This window comes from Humulus lupulus, chromosome 1, assembly GCF_963169125.1.
Source record: "Humulus lupulus chromosome 1, drHumLupu1.1, whole genome shotgun sequence".
NCBI classification, from domain to species: Eukaryota; Viridiplantae; Streptophyta; class Magnoliopsida; order Rosales; family Cannabaceae; genus Humulus; species Humulus lupulus.
This window is the reverse complement of record NC_084793.1, coordinates 251,745,724-251,763,912: the sequence shown is the minus strand read 5'-3', so window position 1 is coordinate 251,763,912 and position 18,189 is coordinate 251,745,724. Positions and strand designations below refer to the sequence as shown.

General features: G+C 41.5%; 1 protein-coding gene across 7 annotated transcripts; it reads right to left on the bottom strand.

Moving 5' to 3' along the window:
* Positions 1 to 204: 204 nt before the first annotated feature.
* Positions 205 to 16,731, bottom strand: LOC133805510 (protein SENSITIVE TO PROTON RHIZOTOXICITY 1-like). Of its 7 annotated transcripts, none has more exons than XR_009878984.1 (3): positions 15,412 to 16,730; positions 14,574 to 14,654; positions 14,210 to 14,494 (listed from the first exon to the last, which is right to left on the bottom strand). XR_009878984.1 is itself a non-coding variant. In XM_062243707.1 (2 exons), the coding sequence occupies exon 1, from the start codon at positions 16,476 to 16,478 to the stop codon at positions 15,420 to 15,422; it is 1,059 nt and encodes a 352-aa protein (XP_062099691.1). In that variant the 5' UTR covers positions 16,479 to 16,730; the 3' UTR covers positions 205 to 455; positions 15,412 to 15,419. The 7 variants fall into 7 exon arrangements, 5 of the variants coding, with proteins under 5 accessions (XP_062099691.1, XP_062099689.1, XP_062099676.1 ...); XR_009878983.1 differs by having other exon boundaries at positions 14,574 to 14,646; XM_062243707.1 differs by lacking the exons at positions 14,210 to 14,494; positions 14,574 to 14,654 and adding an exon at positions 205 to 455.
* Positions 16,732 to 18,189: the final 1,458 nt, after the last annotated feature.

Below are 18,189 nucleotides of genomic sequence, written 5' to 3'. Positions count from 1 at the left end.
TGGGGTTGGACAGGCCGAGGATGAGGCATTGCTATCATGAGATTCACTAGAACCACCAAAAATAGTTAAATGATCAACCACATCTGTAACACCCTGCTAATTAGGGACCGTCACCAAGTGTGTTTAAAACCAGTGCTGGACTTGCTAAACAAGTCATTTGGACTAAACGTGTGATTAAGCCACTGACGGTTTAGGTATTAAAACTTTTGGTCAACTCAGAAGCATTTTCATTAAATTAAAAGCATGTTCCTTGCACGGGATCCCAAAAAAAACATCAGTTTAAAAGCTGGTTACAACACTCAAGTTACATAATAAGCCGACCTAGGCAGCAAAAGTTGGGTTTAACCCTAGTTTCCTTGAGCATCTCGGTCGTGATGGTCGAGCGGACTGCATATGTACATGTCACTACTATCGCCCTTCGACTCATGGCTGGTTGAGCTTCACTTTACCTTTACCTGCACCACAAAGCACCTGTGAGCCAAAAGACTCAGCAAGAAAACATATTAAACAGTTCACAGAGTGATATATCTATCAAACAGTAATAACTGAAACTGTCGTATTCATTATACAAATTGGCAACCATAGGGTCACGCAAGCGCGTGTCGCACTTCCTTTCAATTTGTTGGCATCTGAGCCAGTCAAGTGCATGTTGCACTCCTAGTGTGGCCCACCCATGGTGGCCTGCACTCCACGTGCACAATGCCAATCTCAGCTTATAAACTGAGTCCTTTAAGTCCTTGACATATAAGTCAAGCCTCACATGCCTCCAACTTTTAAATCGAAGCTTTAGGAGCCTTGACTCATAAGACGAGTCTTTCGAGTCCAATATTGTCATCGACTAATAAGTCGATCCCCATTTTACATCTTAATAACCCTCTGGTTTATAAACCGAGCTTCTCAGTCACAACAAACAACCACATATCTCATATAGCATACATATCAATAACTACTATGCATTATAATACACTCAAACAACAATCATAGGCATAATCATAATTATGCGCATTCCAGTGTACCTAATCAGATATCCACAAACATAATTATAATCATGTTCATTAACAGAACCAAAGCCTTAATCATATCTATATTCATCATTGGCTAAGCTCTAATCACACATTCACATAATGGGTGGAGTTTTCTTACCTTCGATCCGAATGCAAGTTATTAGCGACGCCCTTTGAGTACGATCCCTGATTCGAGCCCTTAGCATAGACCTAGTCACAGCCATAATAAGGACTTCCATCAACAACGGGAGAATAAAAGCTTCTAGACCAAATCCTAGCCTCCGGTACGTTGAATTCCACTCAACAAGGAAGTAGAATCGACCCCGAGCCCAAATGGTTAAGTTTCCGACCTAAATACCCCATTAGGGCCAAAAATCCCCTTAAGGGCCGCGGCCCGCCTCTAAGTCAAAGGCTCTGCCCCCCCTGGAAAACCAACACACACCGTGGCACTCCCCTGAGGCGCCGCGGCCCGCCTCTGCCTCCAAGCCCTCTTGGCTCCTTCTTGCTCCATAGGGTTGCAGCATACCAAGAACAAGGCCGCGGCCTAGCCCTTCGAACCCAAAATTTCTGGGTTTTTCCCTTAGCCGAACCCAACCAAAAACCACCCAATTCTATCCCAACCTTCCAACTCAATTCCCACAATTAACACAACCCTTTCCAGCAGCAAAGCATAACTAATTACCATATTAAAACTCATCAATAATCTCAAAGCTCATCTCACAACTATCAAACATGCAACACACCATAACTCTCAATAGATCAACAAAACTAACTTAAGAACTTCAATTCAGAACCCTTACCTCAGCTGTATGACTCAAGTGTTAATTTCTCCCATCAATTCCCTGGTTTCAAGCCTTCCTTCCAAGCGAATTCCTTCAAGTTGACCCATACCACCTAAAGCTCCAAGAGAAGAAATATAGAATGTGAGAGAGAATGAGAGCTGCTGAGACTCTTTATTTTTTTTTCCTTAAGTTTCCTAAGTCATCTAAGGGGTTCTCAGCCAACCAAATCCTAAATTGAATGGAAATGAACAAATTGCCCCCTTGCCCTTAGCCTATTCATCAAGTGTTCACAAAGGCAATTTTGTCCTTTGCCTCATACCCTGATATTCACAACTTATATCCTATAATTCCTGTTACTTCCAATATTCTCACATGATTACCAATAATTTTCCATTACCCACTAATTCCCAGTAATGTACTAAATTACCAAAATACCCATAAGTTCACCCCGAGCCGGGTATAAAACCCCGCTGTGACTTTTCCGCCAACTTGCACATCAGGATCACCTCGCGTCGAGTAACCCAAATATATCCACATAATAATGTGGTCTCAATCACACAAACACATATTTGTATTTATACCCTGAACGGGTCAAATTACTAAAATACCATTCTTATAAGAAATGGGCCCACATACACATATTTAATATTTCTAACATGCAAGCATAGTTATATTATAATATAATTCACATAATAACACAGTTATAGCCTCTCGGCCCCCTAATCCAGGCACTAAGCCACATTAGGAAATTTGGAATGTTACAACTATCCCCTCCTTATAGGAATTTCGTCCTCGAAATTTTACCTGAACAGCTCGGGATACTGATCCCGCATGGTTGATTCCAACTCCTAGGTTACCTCCTCGACCTTGTTGTTCCTCCATAATACCTTCACTAAGGTATAACTTTATTCCTCAGGACCCTGCCCTTCTTGTCTAATATTTGGATTAGCTGCTCCTCAAAGGACAAATCTAGAAACACTAATGAGATTTTTGGTTATCTTAGGGACATGTAATAGATTCTTAAGCATCAGTGGGCTATTTGAATTTGTAGCCAAACAACCAGACCCAATATTTGAAATTAAAACTACGTTACCATCTCCAACAATCAATCTATCCTTACCACCATAAGGAGTGTGTTGGTTCAATTTGCTAATTTCAGCAGTGAGGTGATTGATTTCACCACTGTCAGCAAACCAAGCTTCATGGTTAATAGAATTTGGAGAGGCCATAAATGCCGAGGGTGAGGAGTTCTGTGTAGCTTGTGCAACATGAGGGTCAAACCCCATGAAGGTTTCATCAAATCTATTATAAGAAACAGCCGACGAGTGGCCATACTTGCCACAGACTTGGAAAGTAGGGCGAGAGCCTGAGTTATGTCCACCCCTGCCACGAGAGCGGTTATTTCCACCACGATCAGCACGACCCAAGACCTGATTGCGACTAGGAGAAGAATGAGAGGAGGAACGCTTAGCAAGAGACGAGCAAGATTAGCAGTGGGTGAATACTTCAAGAGCTTAAAGGTGGGAGAGAGAGAGAGTTCAGTCGTTCTAGGCGATTGTCAAAACTCAACAAGACATCTTGAAGTTCAGGGCAAGTAATGGTGTAACGTCTCAAAAATACTAATAAAGCTTAGTGTCTTGATTAGCGTGTCGGGAGGGCATAATTGAATAGTTGTGTAATTAATTGATTAAATGAGTGAATACATGGCATGCATGATTTATATGATAATATGAATATATTTATATGCATGTTTATGTGTACTAAATATGCATGTGGGCCCGTTCTTGTTTATAAGGGAATATTTGTATGTTTGGGATGTTGCGTGCATAAATGTGATTATATGTGTTAAATGATTGAGAGCACATCATTATGTGGATATATTTGCAGTGTTCAACTCGAGGCGATCCTAGTGAGCAGATTAACGGAATAGTCACAACAGGGTTAAATACCTAGCTCGAGGTGAGCCTAGGGGTATTTTGGGAAATTTACCGTATATTTGGGATTTATCGAGTAATGGGTAAGTATTTGGTAATTAGTTCGGTATTTGGTAATTGGTAATTAATTGGAAATTTGTAGGACAACTCGTGGAATTAGCGGGAAACGGGGCAAATGACTGTTTTGCCCTTATGGGAAATAAAGGGCTGAGTTATTATTAGGGGCATTTTGGTCTTTATGATTAAGCATATAAGTGAACAAGCTTAAGGAAATAACCAGAGTACATTAGAATATCTCTCACGGTCTCTCTCTCCCTTTGGTGTGCTTGGATGCTTAGGGAAATTCTTGAGGGAAAAGCTTAGGAATTGAGCAGGGAATTTGGGGAATTAAGCTAAGACCATGCAAATGAATAGCTGAGGATCAAAGCCATTAACTGAGGTAAGATTTAGGTCATGATTCTTTTGGAAATTTTGACTGTTAAGATAGGTTTTGGTTGGGTTCTTGGATGTTGTTTGATTGCTCAATTGGGGTGGTAATTGTGGTTGGTTTTTGGATGATTATAATGCCTAGGTTACAAGGAACTTTTGATGAATTAGGTTAGGAGAAAACGCAGGAAAAGCCCCAGGATTTCTGGGTTCACAAGGGCGCGCCGCGTCCCCGTTCTTGTGCTTTGCGACCCTCGTGACCCCAGAAGCCCTGGGGGCTTGCTGTTTCGTCAGGCGCATCTCGGTCCGCCTACCCTTGGGATTTGGGGCTGGTGCCTTTGACTTGGGGGTGCGTCGCGACCCTTAGGGCCAGGTCACGGCCCGCCTAGGCAGCCTTAACAAAATTTGGTTTTTGGGCTCGAGAACCTAAACCTAAGTATTTGGGAAGGGTTCTACTACCCAATTTGGTAGAATTCGAGGTCCCGAAGGTTGGCACGTTATTTGCAAAGAACTTAATTGGATTAGATTTTAATAGTTATCCATTCTTGTGACTAGGGTTACCGTTAAGGCTCGAGATTGAGGATCGTGCTCGAGACCGCTCCACATCCTCCGCATAGGAATCGAGGTAAGATAATTACACCCGAGTTGTGAATGGGGCTATGATCCCCTGTAAATGAACATATGTGAGATTATAAATGTATTTTTTATTGGAAATATCTGGATAGGTAGGTTAGCTTGTGCTGCTTTCGATTACGTGTTTCACAACCTGTATATTTGTTATGTTTAATGTGAAAGTCCAGCCTAAGGGAGTCGGGGTTGATGTTAAGCGTACTGAACGTAGCTCAGCCTAAGTGAGTCGGGATCAGCTAAATAACTAAAGGGCTCGGCCTAAGGGCGCCGACACCTAACTAATTGTATTAAGATTGAATTATATTTTTAGATTAACCTATTTACTGTTGCCTAGATTATTGCTTATATTCTGCTGTTGATTAAACTGGTTGATCTAAGTTTACCATGCACATTTTGTTGTTATCTACGCTTGTTGAATTTATTTTTTTGCTGAGCCTTGGCTCACAGGTGTTATGTGGTGTGGGTAAAGGCAAGGGAAAAATGGACCAGCCATGAGTTGGAGAGCTTTTGGGGCAGTGTGTACATCAACAGCTACTCAATCGCCACGGTCGAGGGATTCACAAGGACTAGAGCCAAAATTGTATTTTTCCAATTAGGCTGGCTGCATTTGCATTTACTTTTTAGGGTTGTAACCGCCTTGAAAACATTATTTTTGGGATCTCGTGTATCAAAATCTTATTTTAATGAAAGTTAACCATTTTATGATCAAAATCTTTTAACCCTAACTTGACAGTTGACTTTAGAAACACGTGATGTTCAAACGACTTGTTTAGCAAGTCTTGCACTATTTTAAATACACAATGTAACAATCTTGGTTACCCAGGGTGTTACAACTTAGTATCTGTTATCCAGATTTCTGGATAGCGTTTAGATGGATATCCTCGGGGAAGCAGAATTATCAAAGTCTTTCACGGAAGGTGACCAGAGCTCGCGGATGGACAGAAAGGCTTCGCCTCTCCCGTTTAGTGTCCGGCTTACTCTTTCAAGCAAACGTGACACGGAAGCTCGTCAACTCTCCCGGAACCCCGAAGGGATATCCTTCGAGGAAGCTCCTTCCAGGAGAAGCTCTTCAGGTTGCCTTCGCGGAAATAGTTCTGTGCCTCGCACGGAAAAAGACCAAGCGGTCGAGTCATGGAGGAGGCATAGTTGGAACGATATCCGCCTGACACAGGATCCCGCCTGACACGCCCGACAGGTCAAGGGCGCACACATCCCAGCACGCCTAAAAGTACCATTTCGCCTACTGTTCCGCTGACAACTTGGAAAAGACGGCTGCCTTTGCGCATTCCCCATACTTTCACGTAAATATACCCACATAGAGCCTGGTAGCCAGGCGACTACGGTAATTGTATCCCCTATTTATGACTGGTGTAATTAAGACTCATGTGAGTAGAGAAAAACCCTAATCCAAAACCCTAGCTATAAATACCCCCTCATTTTACGATAGAGGGGACGGCCAAAAAATTACATAGCAAGAACTCTGCTAAAATCTCTCTAGCTTCATCTTCTTCAAGAGAACCCGAGAGAAACACTGTGAGTGTGTGAAGTTCTTGTACACCAGCCATCTTACTGTAATTCCCTACAAGTATAATAACATCGACTCGTGGACTAGGGCTCGTTAACGCCTGAACCACGTAAAAACCTGTTTGTCTAATTATATTCCTGCACTTCTACAGTTCTTATCTTTTTATTACTCTGTTTGTATTCGTTTCCGAAAAACTCGGTAAACAGTATCAAAGCGGTTTAGGTTTAAGAGTTCCTGAAGACTGGCTGGGCAAGTACACTCGCCGCTAAAGACAAGCTCAACTCAGGATTCGGTAACCATATATGTGATTACATGTTTGAGTGTTTAAATGAAATATAAATGCTTTATCTGCATGTTTAGTAGGGAGCAAGGGATATACTGATAGGGCCTAGCCCTTTAATGCTATGAGAATATGATAAGGCATGCTTATTAGCATTGCTACTGTATGTGAATGATTGTTTAAATGTCTGCTTGCATTATAACTGTATGCTGCTGGTTGAATTTCAATGTTATACCGTGGGATGATTATAAACATGTTATCATTTCCTGACCAGCTGAGTCATTCATTGCAGATAAACTTGGAGAGTTATGCCTCCAAGGTGATCAATTCGACTAGCCGGCATCGGGGTTGAGGCTAGAGATGATGAGCAGGGCTAAAACCCTCTGCCAGTCCTTGAGAACTTGTAGCAATTGCTTGTTGACATGCAAGCTAGACTTCAGAGTCAAGAGGAAGAGATTCGCCTTCTGTGGCAGCAGGCTCCGCCAGGGAGTGCTGCATCTAACTTGCCACCTGTTGTGGAACCAGTTGTACATTCGCCTAAGATTAGGAACAGGTGGGAGCTGCTTTATAAAAGATATAGGAAGCAACACCCTCCAACTTCTGAGGGAGGACTAGATCCACTTAAGACTGAACAGTGGATGAGTTTGATCACCTCCATCCTGGACTTCATGAGGGTGGAAGGTAAAGACAGGGTGGCCTAAGCCACCTATATGCTTCGAGATGATGCCCGCATCTGGTGGGAGGTAGCATCACAGACTCGTGATATTTCTACTATGGGTTGGGATGGGTTTAGAGAGTTGCTCAACCAGGAATATTACAGCATTGTCGTCAGGGCGACAACGGTGAATGAGTTCATTGGGTTAGTGCAGGGCAACATGACAGTTACTGAGTATACCCTGAAGTTTGACAGACTAGCAAGATTTGCACATGATATAGTGCCTACAGATGCAGCCAGGCAGGACAAGTTTGTTAGAGGGCTTAATGCTATGATAACCCGAGATGTGAGGATCACATCAGTACTTGGGGAGACAACTTATGCCTAGGCAGTTGAGAAGGCCCTCACTGCTGAGGAGGCAAAGAACAAGATATGGAGGGAGAACGTTGCGAGAAAGGATGTTCGCAGGGCAGCTTCCACTTACAGGGTCTGGTAGGGGCGGAGACCCCGGTGGTCAGACAAGGAAGACCTCTGATACCTCGACCACTGTTGGTCCTGATAGGAGGGATCGGGGTGTCCAGGGCGATCGCCAGGGAGGTGGTGAGACATAGAGGAGCTACCCAGAGTGTGCTAGATGTAGGAAGCGCCATCTTGGCGAATGCTGAGCAAAGGCTTGTTACTTGTGCGGGGTGGTTGGACACCTCAAGAAAGATTTCCCAACTTTGAAGAAAGAGGTACCAGGGAAGGCGGACAGCTTGACTCCAACTCGAGTGTTCGCCTTGACATAGGCAGAGGTTGAGGCTAGTCCCTCTGTAGTGACAGATCAGCTTTCGAGCATTGGCTCTTCATATACTGTATTGATTGACTCTGGTGCTACACATTCATGTGTTTCTAGTAAAGTGATTGATAGATTGTGTAGGCCTAGTGAGTATTATACAGCGGAGTTTGGGACTATACTGCCTATAGAGGAGCTGGTAGTTTCTAGGAGATGGATTAGAGCACTCCCAGTGATGGTTGACTGTACGGAACTATCAGTAGACTTGATTGAGTTGAGTATGGATGATTTCGACATGATTTTAGGGATTGATTGGTTAGTCAGATATGGGGCAACTATAGACTTTAGGGAAAAAATGGTGACTTTTGAGCCTAATGGTGAGGACCCCTTCGTGTTTGTGGGTACTGTGCACGGACCCCGTATTCCTTTGATATCAGCGTTGAGGGCTAGAGACCTATTACAAGAAGGTTGTGTAGGTTTTCTAGCCAGTGTGGTGGATACCACTAGATTCATGCTGGTGGGGCCAGGAGAGACTAGACTAATGTGTGAGTTCTTGGATGTGTTTCCTGAGGACTTACTGAGACTACAGCCGCACAGGGAGATTCAGTTCGTCATCGAGTTAGCACCAGGTACCGAACCAGTGTCGAGAGCACCATACAGAATGGCTCCAACAGAGCTAAAGGAGTTGAAGATACAGTTGCAGGAGCTACTAGATTTGGGATTTATCAGACCTAGCTTTTCGTCATGGGGTGCTCCAGTTTTGTTTGAGAAGAAGAAGGATGGGACCCTTAGGATGTGTGTAGACTACAGGGAGTTGAACAAGTTAACTATCAAGAACAAGTACCCACTACCGAGGATAGACGACCGGTTCGATCAGTTGCAGGGTAAGACTGTATTCTCAAATATTGATCTTCGATCTTGTTATCACCAGCTAAGGATCAAGGACGAGGATATTCTGAAGACAGCCTTTTGTACAAGGTATGTGCATTATGAGTTCTTGGTCATGACTTTTGGATTGACCAATGCCCTAGTAGCATTTATGGATCTGATGAACAAGGTGTTCAAGGATTTCTTGGATCAGTTTGTGATTGTCTTCATCGACGACATCCTGGTTTACTCTTATTCAGAGGTGTAGCATGAGCAGCATCTTTGACTGGTATTGTAGAGATTGAGGGAGCATCAGTTGTATGCTAAATTTAAGAAGTATGAGTTTTGACTACCGGAGGTAACATTCCTTGGACATATTGTTAGTGGAGATGGGATTAAGGTGGATTCAGCCAAGGTAGAAGTAGTTAGGGATTGGCCGAGGCCAAGGAAAGCCTTGAAGGTTAGGAGTTTCTTTGGGTTAGCTAGATATTACAGACGGTTCGTGGAAGAGTTTTCGAAGATTGCCACACCATTGACTGAGTTGACACAGAAGAATATGAAGTTCACATGGTCAGACAAATGTGAGGGTAGTTTCCAAGAATTGAAACGACGATTGATTACTGCTCCAATGCTGAGTCTTCCTTCGGATGGTGATAAGTTTGTAGTGTAATGTGATGCATCGAGACTGGGATTAGGATGTGTGTTGATGCAGAGTGGGAAGGCTATTGCTTATGCATCGCGGCAGCTGAAGGAATATGAGCAGCGATACCCTACCCATGATTTGGAACTAGCAGCGGTGGTATTTGCACTGAAAGTATGGCGACATTATTTGTATGGAGAGAAGTGCGAGATATACACCGATCATAAGAGTTTGAAGTATTTATTCACCCAAAGGGACCTAAATATGAGACAGAGACGTTGGCTAGAATTGGTGAAGGATTATGACTGTGACATCCTTTACCACCCAGAAAAAGCCAATGTAGTGGCAAAGGCTTTGAGCTGAAGGGGCCCGGGACAGTTGTTTAGCTCGAAGCAAATATCGAACTCATTGGCAGAGAAAATGACTAAAGCGAGGATAGAATTGGTAGTGGGTCAGTTGGCCAATATTACTTTACAATCTACCCTCTTGGAGAGGATAAAAGAGGGCCAGATGGGTGATACACAGTTGCAGGAGGTTAGGAGGGATATCTTAGCTGGAGTGGCTAAGGATTATTCCATTTCATAGACGGGTTTGCTGAGGTATAATGATCGAATCTGTATCCCGATGGATTTGGGTATTAGACGAGAGATTCTTAATGAATCGCATACTACACCATACTCACTCCATACAGGCACCACGAAGATGTATCAGGATCTACAAATTTTGTATTGGTGGCCTGGCATGAAGAAGGACGTGGTTGAGTAAGTAGCAAAGTGTTTAACATGTCAGCAGATAAAGGCTGAACACTAACGACCAGCGAGGTTGTTACAGCCTTTGGGTATTCCCGAGTGGAAGTGGAAAGATATTACCATGGATTTTGTAGGAGGTTTGCCCAGGACGGTGGGGCAACATGACTCGGTATGGGTGATAGTAGACATGTACACCAAGTCAGCTCACTTTCTGCCAGTGAGGAAAACCTATATTATGGATCAGTATGCAGAGCTGTACGTGAGGGAGATTGTACGACTTCATGGGGTTCCTAAGTCTATAGTATCAGACCATGATCTCATATTCACCTCCAAGTTTTGGGGTGGTTTGCAAAAGGCTATGGGAACTCGGTTGAAGTTCAGTACAACCTTTCATCCTCAGACAGATGGGCAGTCTGAGAGAACAATTCAGATATTGAAGGACATGCTTAGAGCATGTGTGCTAGATTTCGAGGGGTCTTGGAGTAAGTACCTCCCGTTGATTGAGTTCTCGTACAACAATAGTTATCAGTCAACGATTGGAGTAGCTCCATTTGAGATGTTGTATGGAAAGAAGTGTAGATCGCTCATTCAATGGGATGAGATGGGGGAGAGGAAGTATTTGGGACTGGAGATGGTTTAGAAGACTAATGAAGCTATTGAGAAGATCTGAGCTCGAGTACTCACTTCGCAAAGTAGACAGAAAAGCTGCGCTGATCCTAAGCGTAGGGACGTGGAGTTCCAAGTAGGGGACCACGTATTTCTGCAAGTTTCGTCATTGCGAGGGGTAAGGAGATTTGGGAAAAAGGGCAAGCTAAGCCCTAGATTCATAGGACCTTTTGAGATCCTGGAGAGGATCGGGCAGGTAGCCTACAGATTGGCTCTGCCACCGTCATTATCAGAAGTTCATGATGTGTTCCACATCTCAATGCTTCGAAAATACGTCTTAAATACAACCCATGTATTGGGATATGAGGATCTAGAGCTACAGACAGATTTGTCGTATGAGGAGCGACCAGTTCAGATCCTAGACAGAAAGGATAAGGTTCTGAGGAACAAGACGATTCCTCTAGTCAAAGTCTTATGGAGGAATAGCAGGGTCGAGGAAGCGACTTGGGAGCTAGAGTCGGCTATACGGGATCAATATCCCGAGTTATTCAGGTAAATTACGAGGATGAAATTTTCAGTAGGAAATGATAGTTGTAACGTCCCAAAAATGCTAATAAGGTTTAGTGTCTTGATTAGCGTGTCGGTAGGGCATAATTGAATATATGTGTGATTAATTGATTAAATGTGACTACGTGGCATGCATGATTTATATGATAATATGAATATATTTATATGCATGTTTATGTGTACTAAACATGCATGTAGGCTCATTCTTGTTTATAAGGGCATATTTGTAATATTGGCCCGTTGCGGGCATAAATGTGATTATATGTGTTAAAAGATTGAGACCACATCATTATGGGTACATATTTGTAATGTTCGGCTCGAGGCGATCCTAGTGAGTGGATTAGCGGAATAATCACAGCAGGGTTTAATACCCGGCTCGAGGTGAGCCTAGGCGTATTTGGTAAATTTAACGTAAATTTGGGATTTATCGAGTAACTGGGAAGTATTTGGTAATTAGTTGGGCATGTCATGATTAATTGGGAATTTGTAGGACGACTCGAGGAATTAGTGGGAAACGGGGCAAATGACCGTTTTTCCCTTATGGGCAATAAAGGGTTGAGTTATTATTAGGGGCATTTTGGTCTTTACGATTAAGGATATAGTAGAACAAGTTTCAGGAAATAACCAGAATACATTAGAATATCTCTCTCACACACTCTCTCTCTCACGTTCTCTCACTTCCTTTGGTGTGCTTGGATGCTTAGGGAAATTCTTCAGGGAAAAGCTTAGTAATTGAGTTGGGAATTTGGGGAATTAAGCTAGGAGCAAGCAAAGGAATAGCAAAGGATCAAAGTCATTAACTAAGGTAAGATTTGGGTCTTGATTCTTCTGGAAATTCTGGCTGTTAAGATAGGTTTTGGCTGGGTTTTTGGATGTTAAATGATTGCTGAATTGGGGTGGTAATTATGGTTCGCTTTTGGGTGATTATAATGCCTAGGTTGTGTGGTTAAGAGTCTTAGACTCAATTCTGGGTTTAGTTCAGGGTTACAAGGAACTTTCGATGAATTAGGTTGGGAGAAAATGCAGGAAAAGCCTCAGGATTTCTGGGTTCACGGGGGCGCATCGCGATCACGTTCTTGGGCACCGCGGCCCGCGTGACCCCTGGGATTTAGTGTTGGTGCCTCTGACTTGGGGGCGCGCCACAACCCTTAAGGCCAGGTCGCGGCCCGCCTAGGCAGCCTTAACCAAATTGGGTTTTTGGGCTCGAGAACCTAAACCGAAGTAGGGGAAGGGTTCTACTACCCAGTTTGGTAGAATTTTAGGTCCCGAAGGTTGGTATGTTATTTGTAAAGCACTTAATTGGATTAGATTTTAATAGTAATTTATTGTCACTTGTGACTAGGGTTACTGTTAAGGTTCGGGATTGAGGATCGTGCTTGGGACCGCTCCACATCCTCTGCTCAGGACTCGAGGTAAGAAAACTGCACCTGAGTTGTGAATGGGGCTGAGATCCCCTGTAAATGAACATATGTGAGAATATAAACGTATTTGTGATTAGAAATATCTGGATAGGCAAGTTAGCTTATGCTGCTTTCGATTGCGTGTTTCACAACCTGTATATCTGTTATGTTTGATGTGAAAGTCCGACCTAAGGGAGTTAGGGCTGATGTTAAACGTACTAAACGCAGCTCGGCATAAGCGAGCCGGGATCAACTGAATAACTAAAGGGCTCGACCTAAGGGCGCCGACACCTAACTAATTGTATTAAGATTGAATTATATGTTTGGATTAACCTGTTTACTGTTCCAAAGCTTATCGCTTGTATTCTATTGTTGATTGAACTGGTTGATCAAAATTTACCATGCACATTCTGTTGTTATCAAACTCTTATTTTAATGAAAGTCAACCATTTTATGATCAAAATCCCTTAACCCTAACTTGTCAGTTGACTTTAGAAACACATTTATGTTCAAATGAATTGATTAGCAAGTCTTGCACTATATTAAATACACAGTGTAACGGTCTTGGTTACCTAGGGCATTACAAATGGACTGACGAGCTTCCAATTGAACAACGATGGACAGATATTCAGAATCCAAGCCATTCAACACGTTAGTAGCTAAATGAGAATCAGGGTAGGGATTACCTACAAGAGCCAAGATGTCAGCCCAAGTTTGCATTTGGCGGAGATAGTCGGTCATAGTCATGTTACCCTTGCACGTGGTTTGGAGCTTGGTCCGAGTCTCATCCATCTTGGCTTTGGAGTAAGCACCATAAAGAGTGTCCAAAGCATGCCACAAACCAGCAGTAGGCGAACAACCCATGACCTCAGAAGCAATAGACTTAGTCATGGAACCATAGAGCCTACCCATGAGAAGTTGGTCATTGACAATCCAAATCTCGCAAGTAGGATTGGGAGTACCAGTGCCCTTGTCGACACAAGGAGGAAGAAATTCAGGAGGGCATACCTTCATGCCATCCAGGAAGCCAAATAGACGGTGACCCCGAATGATAGTGGACACCATGGTCTTCCATAGAGTAAAATTGGTCTGATCGAGCTTCATCACAAAAGGTTGGCTGAGAGTACCACCAAAGGAAGAAAGTGGAGCTGAGGAAGACGAAGTAGCAGCAATCAGAACCATCAGAGCACAGGTGACAGAGGGTACAGGGGTCACAGGAGCAGATCCAGTCGAACCAACAGTGGGGGCAGCAGCGGAAGCGGAATCATCCTGCCCAATAAACATAGTGGCGTTGGCAGGAAGAGAACTTTGATACCAAGATAAAGTATATGGTATTGAGAGAAGAAATTGTATAAACTTAACTCAAGAATTAGCTGAGGCCTCTGTTAGCATATATATTGACAAGAATAATATACTAGAATCATTACAAGAATTGATGAGCCATTTACAACAAATTCTGAGTACACAGAGTCAATGATATTGCAATGATGAGCTGATGTGTGTACTGACTTGGCTGTGACCTTATATCTTTCCATCAGGCACTTAATCCATTCGACATAAATCACACACCGTTTTCTTTTAAATACGGGGCATTGACAAAAGGCAAAATGTCATTTTATATTATCACATCCTTCCCCTTTGTGCTCCACTCCACCTTTTCACAAACTCCATGTTATTTTGCTATAAAAAGTAATATTATCATAATGTAGAATAACAGTGCTATGTTAAAATACCCTTTTCAAAAAACAGAAAGAAAAAACGAATGTGTACTGTTGAGCTGAACAGGCTTCTTGACTGCAACTGCATCTGCAAGGCTAGCCAAAAGCTTAAATCTTAATAACAGAGCTTAGTGCACATTTCTTTAATCGTAATCCTAAATAAACAAAATCAACCCCTCTCAGATCTTGCATAGTTCGAAGTACTTACTTTGCATAATAGACTGTATTATATGGTATAATCTTGATTATGTCAAGTAAATATTAAATAATGAATAAAATGAGATAACAAGGAAAATTTAAAACTTCGGTTTCCATCTATTCCACTAAGGGAACAAAAAACTTCGTAACATAGTTATATTGAAAACTATAACAGGTCTGCTGATGTTCCGGCTATAAGGGGACTTCGTTCTAATTAAAATGGCTTTCTATCTTTATGGGATGTTGATCCTCATGTGATCAACAAACTTATTATGCCTTGTCAATATAGAAATTTCTTTGTTTCTTAGAAAAAAAAAAACATAGTTATATTGAAAAGATAAAAATGGAAAACAAATTTCTTGAATGCTCTTACTATATATACCATTTGAATGCGACACAACACAAAAATATCAATAATAGTTCCAAAATTTATTCCATATATATATACAACACATATTACAAATTTAGAAGCCTGCATACATATCAACCACAGTTACTAAACGTGAATATTGAGAAATATTATTGAGTAAAGGAATGAATGATGAATAATAAAAAGTAAGCATTCAATGGAAAATGAAAATGTATAATATAATTTAGGGAAAAAAATTGGGATTATATACAATTTTAACTAATTCAAAAGAAAAATAATTTGAACCTGATTTATCAAAACTCAGACGGAGACCCCAAAACATCTTGTAGAGAGAAACCCTCAATTGGGAATCCGAACCCATCAAGCAAGCCCTCGAAAAGCTCATCGTCATCTCTGAAACTCATCCCATCATCCATACTCTCGTCCTCTTCCCTACCATTCAATGGCTTCTTCCCCTTCTCGACTGGATCACCATCGTCCAAGACCGCCGGCATGTGCCCCTCGAAGAGCGCCATGTGACCGAAGAGCTTGTCCTTCCGCGAGAAAGTGGTCCCGCACGTGCACCGCCACCGTACCTCGCCGCAGTTCTTCATATGGTTTTTCAAGTCCGACAGAACAGAGAATTTCTTCTTGTTGCAGCGATTACAGGAGTACATCTTCGGACAATGGCTCCGCCGGAAGTGATTCTTGGCACAGATAGATGATTTCAGAGGCCGGAACTTCTTGTGCGCCTTGTTCCGGTTGCAGCCCACGTGAGGGCACGAGAACCGAACCGGGTATTTTCTATTCGGCTCGAGGATTCTCTCTACCGGTTTGCTCAAGGCCTCTGGAGTCTTGTATTGGTTACCGTGCGCCCTCATGTGCATCCTCAGATTCGCATCTCGCTTGAACCCTTTCCCACAGATCTCACACAAATGAATATGTTCGGCAAGCAATTCGACGGAATCGAGCTCAACGATCTCGAAGTCCCCGTCACCACCGTCGTCTTCTTCTTCCTTCCTCGTTTCCTCCTCAAACGACTCGGTTTTCACATCTATGACTGGCTTGGAAAAATCCGAAGCAGCAGCGGCGATTGGGGTCTGAGAGAGAGCAATAAGCGCCGAACCATCGTCGATTACCCGTTGAATGGCGGAGAAGATCTCAGAGGACACCATAGTCATCTGGTCAAAGCTGAGAGAAGCGTTGACGTTGACCGATTCCGATAAGAATCGATGTACAGATTCCATCCTCTCTTGGACAGAGAAAAGGCTGGCGAGATGGACTTGAGGATTCGAATTCGTTAACGGATCCTGCTGAGTAAATTCGTCGGAACATTCCGCCGAAATATGAATGGAATCGCCTGGAAATGACATGATGATGATTCTCCGAAGCGGTGATTAGTGAAGCTGATAAGAGAGTACTGTGGTGGAGACTTGGAAAGAACCGTTAAAACGACTGCGAATTGCGTCACGTACTGGCACGTGTATGGATATAGAAGAGGAGAGAGATCAGTTACCTTTTTATATTTATACTGGGTGAGAGAGAGAGTAACACTAGTTGAAGCCTCCCATGGTGTTCAGGAGACGAGGTCTTTGTCTTTACTTTACAAATATTTTATTATAAAATGTGGTGTCCAACAAAGACAAGTCTGTAATTGTTATTATTTTTATCTGGCAGAGAGCAGGGAAGAAGTACCTTCCATGCATATCAAATTCAACAACTTTAGAGTTTAGAGTAGCCAATTTTGATTAGTTCTTTAATTTGCATTATTATTACTGCATGATAATTGTTCAAAGATGACCATTGTGGTTGTTAGTTATTACACTAACGAGTGATGAACCAAGATTCATGTATTTAGGAGTACCAAAAAACTCACATTCGTGTATTGTTGTAGGGCTGCGCGCGCACACAGCTTAAATTGAGCGCGTTGAAAAAGAAATGAAAAAATGACGACCAAGATTGATTGAAGAAGCAAAACACAACAATAGATAAAACTTTTCTTTTTATGGATAAATATTTGAGACAGAATGGAATGAAATGGAAATTGATCAATTTTTATTTTATTTTATTTTATTTTGTTACACTTTAGATTATTAAAATGTCATTTTAATAGAATAATTTTTCTACAATTTTGACAGAATCACTATTCTTTTTAAAAATATGAAAAAAATACTATTTCAATACAAAATTAAAAAAAATTTAATAATTTTTTTTATCAATTTTTGTTATTCATATTAATTTTTAATTTATTTCATTCCTATTTATTTTTTCATTCTCATTTTTATTCCTCAATTTTCATTCTCCCAACTAAAATGAAATTAAAATATTTCATCTTACAATTTTTTTCATATTTTGACATCACAAAGAACTTTGCCCCTCTGTTTATTTATTTATTATTTTTTTACATTGCATTTTATCACATTATATTTGTTTTGTCATTTTTTTAAGCTCGTCTTTGGGAACTTTTCACAAAATTGAAGGAGTTGTACAAAATATGGATAGTAAGTGACTCTGTTATTGTATAGATTTTTATAGGTTCTACGCCATTTTAATTTTAATTTCAGTTGATTTATTTTTGCAAAATATCAACTTAATTTTTTTTATCTAAAAATACGAAATGTTAAATATGTCTTTTTCCCCACGAAGACTAGTCTTTTACACTTCTTTAGTGTATGGATGTACTCATTATTCTTATTGTTAGTTATTGAGTCAAATAACTCACCTATTTTTGGGTTAAAAATTATTATGTGTTGCAATGCCATCAGATCACAAAAGTAGACTATCTTAATACACGCCTTATCTTATTTTGACATCACTTCGTAACTCCCTTATCTAAGTTTTCCATTCAGATTATTCAAAATGATATTTTTGTTTTTTTTCATTTTTTTTTATAGCAAGAGCCTCAGAAGAGGACACGAGAATATATTAGAAAAATGCAAAACACCATAAGTCCGAACAACAAGAACAGCGAGAGCCGCCAAAGATACCAACAAAATAAGCAGAAAAAAAAAAAACAGGTTCACAACAGAAAGGAACATAGCAAAACAATTACGGTAAATAACAAAGTTGTCTACTAAACAAAGT

Bases quoted from the DNA above. Each gene is read 5' to 3' on its own strand.
- LOC133805510 (XM_062243705.1), bottom strand. From the start codon at position 16,478: ATGTCATTTCCAGGCGATTCCATTCATATTTCGGCGGAATGTTCCGAC.